Source organism: Bemisia tabaci, chromosome 2 (genome assembly GCF_918797505.1).
Source record: "Bemisia tabaci chromosome 2, PGI_BMITA_v3".
NCBI classification, from domain to species: domain Eukaryota; kingdom Metazoa; phylum Arthropoda; class Insecta; order Hemiptera; family Aleyrodidae; genus Bemisia; species Bemisia tabaci.
In genome coordinates, this window is record NC_092794.1 from 38,997,510 (window position 1) to 39,014,832 (window position 17,323).

At 39.4% G+C, this 17,323-nt stretch overlaps 1 protein-coding gene across 17 annotated transcripts in view; it reads left to right on the top strand.

The window, feature by feature from the left end:
• Window positions 1-17,323, top strand: part of Papst2 (adenosine 3'-phospho 5'-phosphosulfate transporter 2) — a 79,606-nt gene that overhangs the window by 59,148 nt on the left and 3,135 nt on the right. For 15 of the 17 annotated variants that reach the window (XR_011899351.1, XR_011899352.1, XR_011899346.1 and 12 more), the window contains one exon: window positions 15,416-15,645. Coding sequence is in view for 1 of the 17 variants with exons in the window: in XM_072297289.1 (XP_072153390.1) it covers window positions 15,416-15,514 (99 nt within the window). In the remaining 16 variants the exon portion in view is untranslated. Of the gene's footprint in view, window positions 1-15,415; window positions 15,646-16,397; window positions 16,757-17,323 lie in introns of those variants that run through there. The other 2 variants (XR_011899339.1, XR_011899338.1) reach the window with 2 other exon arrangements.

Genomic DNA, 17,323 nt, shown 5'->3' on the forward strand with positions numbered 1-17,323 from the left:
CACGTTATGGTCTCTAACTAATATCTTATCACAGCCTATGTTTTAAATTCACTCTGATTTGCGAGCATCTTTGTAGGTGCTTACGTGTTATTCATTCAAATAGCTCACTCTAAAAAACGGCCCTTTTAAGGGCCACCAAGTCTATCAAGCTTCCTCAAACTCTCCGAAATCATTAATCCACTCCAAATAATTCAGCCTTTGCCGGTATCTGGCCGTTTCGGCTGGTCCCTCGAAACTCAACTGAACTTTATATTCCTTTGGCTCGCTACCTATTTTTTATTTTATTTTAGGCCCTCGCCGCTTCAGGGGGGTTTAAGGGGGGTGCCCCCCCGGTTGTAGAAAACCCACAAGTACAACGAATTACACTGAAAGATCTAGCTTTCACCCATTGTATCACTTAGCAGGTTTCAGGAGTATGATTTTGAGACTATTAAATGTTCCCCCCAGCATGGAAACATTCAAGTTGGAGCTACAAGAAATTGTGGAATCGGGAGTAAAAAATGGTTTTAAGTTAGGAACAATACTCAACATTTACTTAAAAATGGGACAGAAGATAAAGAATGCAACTAATCTTCAAAGAATCCCACCTATAATTCTGCCGTGCTGAGGAAGAACGCCGTATGAACCATCAGATTCAAACTGAGATATTTACGTTCAAAGTAAAGGTACGGCATGCCTCTCTGCGAGATTTGCGAATTTTAAGTTTTCGTTTTCTCCTATTGACAGCTTGACCCCTTGTCTGTTCATCAGCGCTTAGGCCGGTTTCACACTATTCGGTTTTTCGTCCAACAGCCCGAATCGGTGAGCAGGTAGAAAACCGGGTGGAGAATATCCGAATGTCAAGCGGCCTTTTCACACTTAGGCCGCTTTCACACTATTCGGTTTGTCGTCCGGCAGCCCGAATCGGTGAGCAGGTAGAAAATCGTGACCCGGGCCGCGGAGCATTAGCGCAAATGGAGCCTTTCACACTTTCCCGGTCCGGTTTTTCATACGCCGGCGTGCCGTATGTCAGTGGCTCACTCCTTGACCCGAATCGGTTGCCTGATGGGTTGAAAGAGCATTGCGGCCAATGGAACCTTTCACACTCAACCCGGCGGCTCGTCCGGATTCCGCCGAAATTATCGAGCAATGCACACAGTCAATATCACGTCTGCAAGAGCCCAGAGGATGAGGCTTCAAGGAATGGGGCATTTTAATATTTTGGCGTGAGCTGCGGTTACACCATGCATCTATGCTAATTGAAGCTCCATTCCAAACTCATTCCAAGACATTCCAAATTCTGCATTTTCGCAAAGACTTCTCGACTTCACCTGGTAGCCAGGTATTTTAGTTTGGCACTGACCGTTATTGCACGTGCAGCTGCAAATCTCTTCGCGGCTCTCATTCCAAGTAAAAAATTGAACCTTCAATTGAACCTTCAATTTTTATTTTCGGTGCTTAAAAAGTCTGGTGGCAATCGAAATAATAAATAAATAATCAAAAAAGAAAGAAATTAATAATTTCGAAAGATTAAATTAATTTAAACAGAAAGAAATTAATAAATAATTAATAAAGAAAAAATAAGTAATTATCTAAACAACTTTTTTCCGTCCTTCTGGAGTTCGCGGTATAATGTGACAAAAGCACCATTAAATTCCTTTGAACATTTGGATTGCATTTAGCAAAAAGGAACCGCCTCGATTACAGTGTTTTCGAAACCGTAAAATTATTTTTTTCTTTTGAAAATAATAAATGTTTGTACGGTATTACAACTTACACAATTATTTCCCTTTGAAATTAACAATTATTTGGTGGGATGTAAAAACTACTTGCATTTTGGGAGCTTTTCTAGATAAGTATAAAGAATAAGCAACATTTTAACAACACTGTATTTGCGCTGGTTCCTTTTTGCTAAATGCGATTCATTTAAAATATGTATCCACACCTCATAAGGGCGACGTCTCTTCAATCTGCGGTACAAACACTATTTCGCGATAGCTGCAAGTGGACCTATGGTCAAAACGGCATGGACTGCATGTGGCGAAAATCATATTTTCCGTGAATTGTATGAAAATCGGATAGCGCGCCGAATAAGTGGGAAAAGGTCGCTGGACATTCGGATCTCCTCCACCCGGTTTTCTACCTGCTCACCGATTCGGGCTGCCGGATGAAAAACCGCATAGTGTGAAACCGGCCTTTATTCGGTGTGCTATCCGATTTTCATACATTCCACGGAAAATATGATTATCGCCACATGCAGTCCATGCTGTTTTGACCATGGGCCCACTTGCAGCTATCGCGAAATAGTGTTTGTACCGCAGATTGAAGAGACGTCGCCCTTATAAGGTGTGGATACATACAGGGTGATCCAGACCACCCGTCCCCTATCTTTTTCTCGAAAACGGCGGAGAATTGAGCTTCGGGACAAAAACTTTCAGAGGGTAAATCGATCCCAAAGAATCGAATGAAAATATTTTCAGCCCCCCAAAATGGCCCCCGGGGGGGGGGGGGGTTTGGGGGGAGCCCCCCCCCCCCCCCTTTCTCGCAATTTTCGAATGAAAAGGGTATGTTTTGACTTTGGATTCGGAATCTACGGTAAAAAAATAAGAACATTTTGTTCTTTGCACTTTTTCCCTAAACCCCCATTTTTTGGAGTTATGGGGCAATTTCCAATTCGACGCTGTAAGCGGCCAAATCATCCAAGTTTCAAAATCTAAAAATCTCCTGAGAGGAGAGGGACCTTTTTATTGATGTGCCACATGACCCCTGTTGTTCAAAAATTTTGGGGCTTTGGAGGGCCGTAAGTCGAAAATGTCAAAAGGCAAGGGTATGTTTGCAAAGGGTATGTTATGCAAGGGACCCCCCAAAAATGTTTTGGGGGTCGTGGCCCCCAAAATTTTTGAACAACAGGGGTCATGTGGCACATCAATAAAAAGGTCCCTCTCCTCTCAGGAGATTTTTAGATTTTGAAACTTGGATGATTTGGCCGCTTACAGCGTCGAATTGGAAATTGCCCCATAACTCCAAAAAATGGGGGTTTAGGGAAAAAGTGCAAAGAACAAAATGTTCTTATTTTTTTACCGTAGATTCCGAATCCAAAGTCAAAACATACCCTTTTCATTCGAAAATTGCGAGAAAGGGGGGGGGGCTCCCCCCAACCCCCCCCCCCGGGGGCCATTTTGGGGGGCTGAAAATATTTTCATTCGATTCTTTGGGATCGATTTACCCTCTGAAAGTTTTTGTCCCGAAGCTCAATTCTCCGCCGTTTTCGAGAAAAAGATAGTGGACGGGTGGTCTGGATCACCCTGTATTTTAAATGAATCGCACTTAGCAAAAAGGAACCAGCGCAAACACAGTGTTGTTAAAATGTTGCTTCTTCATAATTATCTAAAAAAGCTCCCAAAATGCAATTAGTTATTACATCCCACCAAATAATTGTTAATTTCGAAGGGAAATAATTGTGTAAGTTGTAATACCATACAAATATTTATTATTTTTTAAAGAAAAAAATAATTTTACGGTTTCGAAAACACTGTAATCGAGGTGGTTCCTTTTTGCTATATGCGATCCAAATGTTCAAAGGAATTTAATGGCGCCTTGTCACATTATACTCCGAACTCCAGGAGGACGGAAAAAGTTGTTAAATTACTTATTTTTTCTTTATTAATTATTTATTAATTTCTTTCTGTTTAAATTAATTTAATCTTTCGAAATTATTACCGTCAGTTGGTCTAACATGAGCCGTTTGGGGATTTTTTTTTCTCTTGCCTGTGGCAGCACTGTCGCGAAAGTAAACAACGAAAACAACAACATGATGTGATAGTGGCGTGTCTTGGCGGAATTTCAATGGTATACAGACACATTTTTCCATCGATAAGAAATTTTTATAAATTATTTAGTTTTTAGAATTTTTTGCCCCTTTTTCTACCTCTGAAACTAACCTCCTTGAAAAGTGACTATCGATAATCACAGAATAATTTCGCCGGTCGCCGAACCTCACAAATACCTCCAACTTTCATGCCCATGCACTGGATTTTGAACATTTTAGTTTTTGACCGATTTTTTTTGGAAAAACCAAAATTTTGGAATGTTGGAGGTAACTTGAGCCACCCAATTTTCGCAAGTCTTCCAGGAACAATCTATACAGTAATGGTTTTCATGATACATTCTTAGTAAAGTTGGCATTCCTTTAGAGCATAAATCAACTCCTTCACGTATCTTTCATATTTACTGTTCGGCTTTTTAAGACTTGTATACTATGTATACTTATATAAGAAAAAAAAGAAAAAAACACTAAGAAGTGGCCCGAACTGTATGTAACAAGGTGGAGAAATGGTGCTGAGTCCACACCATTTTGCGGGGAAAACAAAGCCAAAAAGTTCCAAAAATTAAAATTAAAGTCAATATTAATTTTATACTTATACAGGGTTATCCAAAAGTCACTGACCACCCCTGTAACTTTTTTCCAAATTGAGATAAAAGTTTGAAACTTTGGGAATGTTCCTCGGTCTAAAGTAGCAACTTTTTGGTCCCCCCAAAATTTTGGGGGGCGGCCCCCCTTAAGGGGGGCGGGGCCTATCTTTTTTTTCAAATGGCAACCCCCCCTTTGTGATATCTCATTCGAAAGATAATAAAAAAAGAACATTTTTGGCGCAAACAGCAGGTCAAAATGTTCATTTTTGACAAAATGGCGGCCGGTCAAAGTTCAAAATGGCGGAAATTTGGCATCTCCGTTGTTTATTGACGGATTGGTGTAAAACTCGGAATCCTAGGGTTTTTCGAGATGAGAAAAACGGCGGAAAAATAGCGGGAAATCAGTTTTACGGCTCTTTACCGATGGATTAGCATGAAATTATTTGATATTTCAAGAATCTAATGAAAGATTCCTTTTTAACCAACCAAAAACCGCCAGGATATCGAATTTCATGCAAATCCATCGGTGAAGAGCCGTAAAACTGATTTCCCGCCAAAAAGTTGCTACTTTAGACCGAGGAACATTCCCAAAGTTTCAAACTTCTATCTCAATTTGGAAAAAAGTTACAGGGGTGGTCAGTGACTTTTGGATAACCCTGTATATATTACTATAAATAAAAGTGAATCTAACGTAGCCCAAAATACTACTATATATATACTTTTTAAGAAACTTTGACTGATCTCTCTTGACTTTAGGTCCCATTTGTCTTGTCGGTGTGCCTTTAAAGTAACTTAGTGCTATTGATTGTTAAATGATTTCCTGTTAGATACAAGGTTTTAGATGTTAAATGTATTTCTTCGCCTGAAATGTGACGTAAATTGTAGGAAAATTAAAGTTTCGTACGTTTTTAGCCTGGTTCTTAATGTTTTGTAACTCAATTTTTTTTTTAATAAACTTTTGGGAGGCTCATGTAAGCCTACTATGTAAGCCTATAGTAGGCTTACATGTGCCTTTAAATTAAAAACAATAGGGTGGCTCATGTTACCCCACCTTGCAGGTAACATGAGCCACCTCAATTTTTTTTTAAAAAAAAATACCCAGTTTGCTGGAAAATTTTTTCAGTGGGCTATTCTTACTCTTCTATGTGGGACTGATGTACAACAAAAATTGATTGCATGAAATAAAAATTTACTGCACAAATGCAAAGCCTCAAAGTAAAAAACCGGCTCATGTTAGAGCAACTGACGGTAATTTCTTTCTTTTTTAATTATTTATTTATTATTCCGATTGCCACCATAGCCACTTGAGACTTTTTAAGCACCGAAAATAAAAATTGAAGGTTCAATTTTTCACTTGGAATGAGAGCCGCGAAGAGATTTGCAGCTGCACGTGCAATAACGGTCAGTGCCAAACTAAAATACCTGGCTACCAGGTGAAGTCGAGAAGTCTTTGCGAAAATGCAGAATTTGGAATGTCTTGGAATGAGTTTGGAATGGAGCTTCAATTAGCATAGATGCATGATGTAACCGCAGCTCACGCCAAAATATTAAAATGCCCCATTCCTTGAAGCCTCATCCTCTGGGTTCTTGTAGACGTGATATTGACTGTGTGCATTGCTCGATAATTTCGGCGGAATCCGGACGGGCCGCCGGGTTGAGTGTGAAAGGTTCCATTGGCCGCGGGAACCGTGACTTTTAGCATCGTAACCCTCCCTTTACCCCCCAAGGGGAGATGGGAGGGTTTCGGGACCACGAAATTCGGATTCCTTGGGGTCAATTCCCTATCCAGCCCCGCGGTCCCCGACTTCGTACGACCTAAAACAACCGAGAAAAAGGCCTGGTACGGGTGGTCTGAAACACCCTGTACTGTAAAAATTTCACGGTAAAATATTAGTTTCTAATTCTTGAAAGATTAAGGTAGAACTTGCACCCGGAAACATTTTGAACGAAAATGATAACGAAAGGAGAATGCGTATCTATCCGGAAACGAATCACATGCTACCAGCAGATGACAAACAGCATCAGTGATCACAATTACTCAGAGCATGCATAACTGGAACCCTGAAATCGGATAAAAGGGTTGGTGGTAGGGGTGATCAACGGCCCAACATCGCCGTGAGTCTGGGAATTGGCGAGGGCTGCACGGGGCGAGTGCCGCATGTCCGCAAAGCATGGGTAAAAACGCCGTGAGTGCCACCCGCGTCCCGAGTTTCCTGGACACACGGCGGTCGATCATTGCATTCTCGCCACTATGCGGGACATATGGCAAGCACCCCCCTCTATATCTCTGGAACTAATGAAGATACGCTTTTTCTGACTTCACCACTGAACAGAGCATGCTTCACTTAGTCTAATTTCATGTCTAACTCAAAAAAAAAAAAAAATGTTTTGGTTCATACGGCGTTCTTCCTTAGCACGGCAGGATAGTTACCCAACCTATGTCGTCAATTCTTTCGTTCACGATAACTAACGTTAAATTTACGTTAGCTGCTTCAAATTTTGTAATTTTGTCCATTTTGGTCTGATGAAGAACTGTATAGATTTTCGGTTAAATCGCATTTACCGTTTACTTATAAACGGTAATTAACGTAAGTGCCCTACTTACACTGTTTTCCACTAGACTGTTTTTATGAAAGTTTCCGTCCTTGGTTTCCTTGGTAACCTTTGTTTGCTATCAGCTGATGTTTTATTTCCATTTCCCGGCCAAGTCAACGTTGAAATCAACGGATTTAATGCTTCCTGTTTTTTTTTTTTTTTTTTTTTTTTTTTTTTTTTTTTTTTTTTTTTTTTTTTTTTTAAATCATTGTTAGGTTATTTCTAATTTGTTTGCTAGCATTTATTCTACCCTTCCCCCTTCCAACTCATTTGCTAACTCCCAAAGTTCCCCCTTCCACTCATTTCATTGATATTTTTTCCCCTTATGGCATGCCTTCCTCCCCTACTGCCATTTTTTCGGGGTTTCATTCATAGGGATAAAATATTGTATTGTATATAGATCTTCTATATATCGTTCGATATAAAGCAGGATAGACTCGGATAAGACGGAATTTATTGATATTCACCGGGATAAAAGGTAGAAATTTTAAGAAAAAGAAAATAATCAGTGAGGAACGGGGTAGATAAGGATTAAACAGGATAGATAGTGTTAAAACGGGGTGACGTAATTTTTTACATTACAATTTTTTACGTTCTAAAATTTTACCTACTTAATATCTTGAAACAAAACTTCGGGAATGTTCGAAGATCAATGTAAGCTACCTTCAGGTTCCCCAAATTTTTGTCCCCTCCCCCCCCCCCCCCACGGTAAGGGGCGACGAGGCCCAACTTTTTTTTTCAAATGGCAACATCCTCTTTGTAACTCATCAATTCATAAATAATTAAAAAAGAAGATTTTTGGCGCAAACCGTAAGTCAAACTCCTGATTTTTGACAGACTGGCCGCCGGTCAAATTTCAAAATAACGGAAATTTACATCCCCGTTTTCGTCGATGGATTGGGATGAAACATGGTTTTCAGAGGTTTTTTGGAACGAGAAAAACGATTCTGGCATTATTTTTCCGGAAAATGTGTGTCCTTTTCAAAATGGCGGCGGTCAATATGGCGACCTTGAGCGGCAAGAGAATAAATTAGGCTGCTTATCGTTGAATTTGCATGAAACTTGGTATCAGGGGGCATTTGGGCATGAGAAAGACGAGCCTGTCATTGGATTCTTTGAAATTCCGAATAACTTCAAAATGGCAAGGATAATGGTGGAAACTTGGTATTACGGACGTTTACGGGTGGATTCGCATGCTGCCATTTTGAAAGTATTGGACATTTCAGAAACGCAATTCGGAAGAGTCAATTTTTGTCGAACTAATAACCAACAGGAACCGGAGTTTCATTCGCATCCAACCGTAAACGTCCGTAGGTATTACCAAGTTTCCGCCATTTTCCAGATGCACAAGGATTGATAAGCATAAAACTGCATTTATTCCGTTTAATCTAAGTTCGTCATAAGTCAGTAACATTTATCTTTGCCGGACAAAGAATTTGATTTTAAATTAATTGAATTTTAAATGAATTAAATGTGTCGAGTTTTATAAATTGAGATTAAAATAAAAAAAAAATCTAATCACACATTGGTAGGTTGTAGGTTATGTTACATTTTTTTGTTTACTGGATCAAGACGCTTCACGCTTTTAACCTCTCACCATAAATTGTGCTGAACATTTATCAAGTAGATTGCCGATCTCTCCAATTTAAAAAATAAAAAGTGTTTACCAAACAGAAAAAGATTATATTGACGCCATTTTAGTTCCCCTTATATTTCAAGGTAGGCAACACGAGTTTCCACGTGGTTGAATTCAATGATTAGTCTAGGCAACACAAGCTCTCACGTGGTCGAAGAGTGGTATCATCGCCCGTGCAATAGACGTTCTCTGTCTGTTGATTTGTTTCTATGTCATGTCGGGTCCGCGTTTGTCAGTAAAGTAGTTGCTCCTCTAAACTGTTATCTATTCAGCTGTTTTTATGAGCATTGAAAGAGAGATGAGGATGATGATTATGATGCTGATGCTGATGATGATCATCATCATGAAGAAAAAGAAGAACAACGAATGGTGCAGAATAAGAAGAGTGAAAAGAAAATAAGCTAAAATAAATTTAGAGAGAAGAAGAAGATAATAAAAGTGGGAGAAGCAAACAGAAAGAAGAAATGAAAAGTAAAAAGAAGAAAGCAGTGAGAGGGAGATTGAAATAAAATAGGAACGTGGAAATTGTGGAATAGCTGTTTCATCGTGAAAGTGCACGGTTACCTGGAATGTTTTTAAAAATAGCATTTCACCAAACTGGAGAGGATTAATTAACGTCATTTCATTTCGCCTTCAATTTCAGTGTAGGCAACAGGAGCTTCCGCGTTGTTGAATAGCGGTATCGTCGTGAAATGGCACGCTCACTCAGGCAAAACAAGCTCTAATGTGGTCGAATAGTGGTATCATCCCCGAAACAATATCGGCCTAATGCTCCCCGTTATTAGATTAATAATTTTTGGTGAAGCATCTAGACCCGTGACTTCCGTCACGGGCTTTCCGCTAGTCGAAGATGTATCCATGTTTGGGAAGTTTAATTCTCACCCTGTATGAAATAAATTGGAGCGGATTTTCGAAAAAATATGATATCACCTTGGCTTTTTATAACAACTTTAATGTTTAAAAGATTTTTAGTAAAAACATAGACAGTTTGGACACAAACGACTTTAAGAAATCCGGTATTTATAAAATAGACTGTAAAAATTGCGACAAAGTCTATATCGGACAGACGACCAGATCGCTGGAAATTAGGGGCAAAGAACACGGAAATTGCATCAAGAAAAAAGTGATTGAAAGGTCGGCGGTGGCAGCACATGTATGGAAAGAAAACCATCTAGTAAACACACATCCTTCGCTCCTCAAAGATTTTAATAAAAAGCAAGATCTAACAACTTGGGAAAATATCCTCATCTTAAAGCACCCCAACAACTTCAACTAAGATTTGAGCGGTATCAATAATCCTCTGTTCAGTACCCTCAGTAGGCTAGGTGTGAAAGAAAATTATAGCGACCGCTTCACTGCCAGCCAGGGAACCTGTCGCGCTGAGGATGCCGCCGTTACGAGCCAGCAAAATGCGTATGCAAATTAATATTTTTACGTGCAAGTGAGTTTTTTTAAAAATTTTACTGCCTCTCTTCTCCTGAGGATGATTGAAAATTTCATGCTGATTTTATTGATTTGACGAGTCCTTTATTTTTAGTGATTTTTAGATTTTTAATATTTATATACTGGGTGTCCCTAAAGTCCCTTCCACCCCCTCTAAAATTTTACCTAATAAATATTTTGAAACGAAACTTTGGGGATGATCATCGATCAATGTTAGCTACTTTTAGGGCCCGCCAAAATTTTCGCCCCCCCCCCCCCCCGTGGGGAAGGGCTGCGGACCCCAATTTTTTTTTTTTTTTTTTTTTTTTTGCTGAGAGGCTCTACCTCCCTAGAATCAATTTCTTAACATTTAATATTCAATACGCTTCTTAGGCCACCCCTAACAAAACAATCTTAAAGTGATTTGGTCAAGAAACAAAATCTCACTCCATAACATAAAATCATATGAGTAACGCAGAGGCAGTTTTCTAACCTTTCTACTCCTCATCTGACGCTCCATCGTCTATCCCTACGGTTCCTTTTAGCGCGGGGCCGCTGTATTTCTCTGAAGTATTTTTTCGATGATTCCTTTTTAACAAATGTTGAGACCAGGATAAAAATCCATGTCATCTCTAATTTTGAATGGTTCTTTTATTTGCTTTCTTTTTCCTACCATTTACTTTATTTGTTTCCCATCTACTTCGTTCATGTTAAACCATAATTGTATCAGCTGATACCTTCTAACCTAAGTTTCAGCGAGACAGTAAAACTCATTGTTTCGTCAGTCACTCATTTTAAATGTTTTTAATTGATCTAAATACAAACTGTTTTGTATTCTCTTGGTCTTCCTTTTCTTCCACGAACGACTAGGGCACAGCCCAGTTTGTCAGAACGTCCAGTATCGAGCACAATAGACTATACAGGGTGTCCCAAAAGTCCCTTCCACCCCCTCTAAAATGTTACCTAATAAATATTTGGAAACGAAACTTTGGGGATGTTCATTGATCAATGTAAGCTACTTTTGGGGCCCCCCAAAATTTTCGCCCCCCCCCCCCGTGGGGAGGGGCTGCGGACCCCAACTTTTTTTTTTTCAAATAGCAACCTCTATCTTGTGATACCTCATTCGAAAAAGCATAAAAAACTAAAAGTTTTGGCACAAACCGCAGATCAATATCTTAATTTTTGACCGAGTTATGATAGGTCATATGTAGGTGAAATTTGACCTATTTTCGAAAAATCATAACTCCGGTTCAAACCATCGTAATGAAAAAAATAGAACGGGACAATTTACCAAATTGTGTTCGCTTTTAAGATAAAATTGCAGAATTCACTTCGAACTAATTTTAAGGGGGGTTCGGACCCCCAAATACGTCAATTTAAAGGTCATTCAATTTTGCCGTGAAATAAGTCAATTTCCCCCAGATTTGCCTCCACATTATCTCAGGAAGGTCAAAATCAGCTCAACATTACGTTAGCAAGTCCCCAAATTTCGGGAAAAGTCTAAAAACGAAATTTAAACGGTCAAATTTGATCACCTCAAATTTCGTTTTTTTTTATCGGGTCATGATGCTAAAAGTCACGATTCCCGACCTAATTGGGAATTAATCGCATCACAATTGAAAAGCACAGAAAATTTCACGTGAAATTGACCCCTAAAAATCCATAATCGGCCCACCCAAGGCCCAAAAATGACCCCCTAAAGAGGGGGGCCAGTAGCCCAGTACCCCCCACCATAATTTTTCTTTGATCTCAAAATTGACGAAGATTCTCCAGAAAATGATGGTTTCCCAGGTAATCGACCCCGAGAAATCCAAATTTCATAGTCCCGAAGCTTCTCTCTCCTCCCTTGGGGGGTAAACGGGGGCCCAATTTTAAAAATGGGGCTTTTTTCCGAATCGTAAATTGATTGCTTCCAAATCTAAGAGCAGAATACATCTACATCTTAAGTGACCCCCAAGAGTTCTAATTGACTCCCCTGAACGGCAGAAAGTAACCCCCTGAGGAGGGGGGCTTTGCCCCCTCCGGAAATTTCTCGAGATTCCTCTTTGATCGCAAAATTGACGTCGATTCTCCAGAAAAAGACGGGTTTCCAGGTAATCGACCCCGAGGACTCTGAATTTCATGGTCCTTAAGCTCCGTTACCCGCCCTTTTGGGAAGAAACCTTCTTTTTCAGGATCAGGAGAATTGACGTCAATTTTGTGACCAAAGAGGAATCTTGAGAAATCTTTGGAGGGGGCAAAGCCCCCCTTCTCAGGGGGTTACTTTCTGCCGCTCAGGAGAGTCAATTAGAACTCTTGGGGGTCACTTAAGATGTAGATGTGTTCTGCTCCTAGATTTGGATGCAATCAATTTGCGATTCGGAAAGGAGCCCCCATTTTTAAAATTGGGCCCCCCGTTTACCCCCCAAGGGAGATAGAGGAGCTTCGGGACCATGACATTTGGATTTCTCGGGGTCGATCACCTGGGAAACCGTCTTTTTCTGGAGAATCTACGTCAATTTTGAGACCAAAGAGAAATTATGGAGGGGAGTAGGTACTGTCCCCCGCTTTAGGGGATCATTTTTGGGCCTTGGATGGGCCGATTATGGATTTTTAGGGGTCTATTTCACGTGAAATTTTCCGTGCTTTTCAATTCTGATGCGATTAATCCGCAATTCGGTCGGGAACCGTGACTTTTAGCATCGTGACCCCCCTTTTACCCCCCTTTTATCCCCCTTTTACCCCCCTTTACCTCCCAAGGGGGGGGGGTTGGGACCACGAAATTCGGATTCCTTGGGGGCGATTCCCCATTCAACCTCGCGGCCCTCGACTTCGTACGATCTAAAACAACCGAGAAACGGGCCTGGTACGGGTGGTCTGAAACACCCTGTATAGAAAACAAGGAAAGACAAAACAGTGGGAACCAAGGCTAAAATTACAAAAATAACCGCAGGACGTTTTGGCTGGGGACCCAAGCCATTATTGACTGATTAAAAAAATACAAAATTAAAAAAAATGGCGTACTGAGATAATGTTGAGGCAAAGTTGCGGGAAATTAGCTCATTTCGGGGGAAAATTGAATCACCTTTGAACTGGCGTATTTGGGGTCCCCCCTTAAAATTATTTCAGATCTCGTTTTTTTTCTTTACGGTAATTTGAACAGGATTTATGATGGTTTAAAAATAGGTCACATTTGACCCTTGACCCATCATTACTGGGTCAAAAATTAAGTTATTGATCTGAGGTTTGTGCCAAAATTCTCAGTTTTTAATGTTCTTTTCAATAACACTGGTCAACATGGGTTCTGTCCTTCGAACCGAACCAATTTTTTTCGATTCCTAGGTTCTAAAGAAGCCCGAAAACTGCCCATATTAACTTCAGGAAAATTGGCTGGTCCTCAGGGCGCAGCCATTTTGAATTTTTCAAAATTGAGAAAACCCACGATAAGATTTTTGCAAATATCTCCTTAACGGTTCATCTCACGAAAAAAAAACAAAAAAAACAAAAAAAAACCCAGCGGAAGGAGCATAAAGTTTCCTACGGAAATCATCTTCCTTTGTTTTTTCTAACTTAATTTTTTGGTCGTGTCGTTAACGTTTTCTTCAAAAATTAGCTTCAAAAAGGCGCATGTTTGTTGATTTTAGGAGAAACTTTGCTTCATACCTCCAGCCACGATTATCTGAGAAAAAAAACTGTTATGCTCAATGAAAAGAGCGTAAAATTTACTCTGAGAAAACATATGTCAATAGTTTCTAAACTTGATTTAATCCTGTGAAACAGCAGTTTATTAGCTCCGCCCTTGAAATGTGATTTTTTCGACCATTTTCCTTAGAATCACGAAAAAAAAGAGAAAAAAACCCCTTAAAACATGACCCGAACTGTGTAGAAAGTTGGCAAAATAGTGCTGGGTCCACACTATTTTGAAAACAAAACCAAAAAGTTGGAAGATTTTCAATCAGAGTCAAAAATTTTGAGCTCTAATGGATAACAAGTAGGGCAGCACATAACTGAAGGGGAAGAGCGTTTAGCTCAGGCAATTAGCATTAGAATACTAAGTAGAGGTCACGGCGAGAGATCTAATTTTTGGGTCTTGTTATAGACCTCGTCAGTAGAGCACACTCGTCAGTGAGATTAAAAGCCAAAAAGTTCAAAAATTTTCAATGAGAGTCAAAAATTTTGAGGTCCAATGAGTACCATTACGAAACTTGCCGTCTTGCAGTATAAAACTTCTTCTTGGAACTTGAGCTTTGATGCCGTCTTGGATTTTGTGAGATTTTCAGTTGGGTTCACTTGACGAATTTGATCTATCAATGAGGTATAAAAAGTCCGAAAATTATAGATCTCTCGACGTGACCTCACCTTAATATTCCAATGCAAACTGCCTGAGCTGAACACTCTCCCCCCCACCCCCTCTGTTTTGTACTGATACTCATTGGAGCTCACAATTTTTTACTCTGATTGAAAATCTTCCAACTTTTTGGTTTTGTTTTCAAAATAGTGTCGCCCCAGCACTGTTTTGCCTCCTTTTTACACAGTTCGGGTCACGTTTTAAGGGTTTTTTCTCTCTTTTTTTCGTGATTATAAGGAAAATGGTCGAAACATCATATTTTAAGGGCGGAGCTAATAAACTGCTGTATCACAGGATTCAATCAAGTTTAGGAACTATTGACATATGTTTACTCAAAGTAAATTTTACGCTCTTTTCAATGAGCATAACAGTTTTTTTCTCAGATAATCGTGGCTGGAGGTATGTAGCAAAGTTTCTCCTAAAATCAGCAAACATGCGCCTTTTTGAAGCTAATTTTTGAAGAAAACGTTAACGACACGACCAAAAAATTAAGTTAGAAAAAACAAAGGAAGATGATTTCCGTAGGAAACTTTATGCTCCTTCCGCTGGGTTTTTTATTGTTTTTTTTTGTTTTTTTTTTCGTGAGATGAACCGTTAAGGAGATATTTGCAAAAATATTATCGTGGGTTTTCTCAATTTTGAAAGATTCAAAATGGCTGCGCCCTGAGGACCAGCCAATTTTCCTGAAGTTAATATGGGCATTTTCGGGCTTCTTTAGCACCTAGGAATCGAAAAAAATTGGTTTGGTTTGAAGGACGAACCAAAACCCGAAATTTGTTGTGATGTGTAATGTATCTTAAGATAGGGGTTACCATTTGAAAAAAATTTGGGGGCCCCCCGCCCCCCCTGAGGGAGGGGCAAAAATGTTGACACCCCCTCCCCCCTCCCCCTAGAAGATGGTCCTCTTTGAGATAGAAACATTCCCAAAGTTTCGTTTTTCTATCTCAAACTGTTGAAAAGTTAGAGGGGGGGGGGACTATTGGAACATTCTGCATGATGATATTAATGTCTAAGGACAATGTCTTGGATTTAATTTGTTTCAGGTATCTCTGGTCCTCTCTTTTAATTCTGCTTGGAATTTACTTAAACATTTGCAGCAAGAATCCAGCTCTCATGAAATCTCTCATAGACCTTCGAAATAGTGTTCCTTTATGGAGAGAGTTGCCTCTTACTACTAGAAAAAGGAAAATCACACTGTTGTCAAATGTGTAAAGGGTTTTACTGCGCATGTTTGAATCTGCTCAATAACTTAGCCACCACTAAATGAATTGGCGTGAGTATAAAGCACATATATATTTGTTGACAATCTAATGGAGGTGACTCACAGACTATATACACGATTCATCAACGACCGTAGCTCACCACTGGGCCTGCAGAAGTGCGCTAAACCAGTGTGCATTCTAAATTGGTCGTTTGGGATGTTCTTCTTTAAGATTTGTTAAGGGGGTAGTCTACCCCCCCCCCCAAAAAAAAAAAAAAAAAAAAAAAAAAAAAAAAAAAAAAAAAAAACTGATTAGTTTTTAATCATTTGGCTTGAAACTTTGGCATACTGTGGGTAGTTGATATATAACATAATTAGCATATTATTAATTAGAGATATAATATAATAATAATGTTGATTCTTAACCGCCCTACAAAAAAATTATGTACATAATTGAAAAAATGTTTTTACCCGGGCATAAGCGAGAAGAGGGCAGTGGAAATAATGCCAGAATACTGCAATGCTGAAGATTAACTTTAGGGATGATACTCATAATAAATACAGTTGAAAAAGAGAATAATCTAGAGCATTGGGCACAGACAAGGAAGCCAAACGTTTGTATGCAAACAATTTCCCTTCCTCACTTTGTACAGAAAACACACTTCTTAGATGTTACGAAAAAATAGATCATCGGGCAGAAGGCGCAAAAAAAAGAAGAGAAGTTTGATGAATATTAACTGCCATCATACCTCAAAAATACTGTTTTTTTCTTTTTTACTCGTAAATACTTTTTTTATTTTTCCCTTTTTATATTCTTTTCGCAGCATGGTTGAGAAAAAATAATTGTGAGAAATGAGAACTAATTTCTGATGTAAAAGGAAAGCGTGTGATCCAGGAATCAATCTTTGGACAGTAAAGGCAGGAGGCAAGCACCCTTTCTATGCGCCACAGTGAGAGTCCAGAGAGGAACGCACCAAAGCGCATCATGAGCGACTCGTACAGTGGCCTCTGCTCAAGCGCCTAACTGAGGCGTGAAAAGTTGGAATTTTAAGTTAAAATGAATATCTTGACAACGGTTGGCCATTGGCAGCTAAAAAAATGTACATGTCTCTTATTTATCCCTTCTCTATCCCCATGCAAAATTTGAACGCGACTGGAGGAGGACAATCCGTAGCATCCCCTTGTAAGAAGTAAAAAAAATTGTGCGACTTTCTTGTCATAACAAAATTCCTTTCTGAGGGATAATCCTCTGCATTGTTACCACTGTTATTTGTTGTCAAATCCCATACCCTTCTCTAACATGAAGGGAATGGGAGCGATAAAAGTTTTGGGTGTAAGCGATTCTTGGGTTTTGTTGTGCCGGCCAGAGCAATTGTCGCATCGATGCAGGTGGCCGTAAAACTTTTCTTTTGGCAAGAGTAGCTCAATTTTGGCCCAAAAAAGATCCGGATTGAGTTTTCAATTCATTTGTGCCATGTTTTTTTGAATGATCCTTGAAGAGAATCTCGCCTGGTTGGAGGTAAATTTGTGAGACTGGATATCCTGGAAAACTGGGTTAGTTCCCTGTGGCTATGAAATAATTTTTTTTTCTTTCTACTAATTTTTTTAATGGCTAATTGAATCTGTTTGAATTAATCATCGCTCTTCATACCTAGCAGAAATTAATGGGAATTTTCAATGCAGATATTCTAGTGACAGCACTACATCATTAGTATATGCTGTTTAATGCAATAAATTTTCATTATAAAGT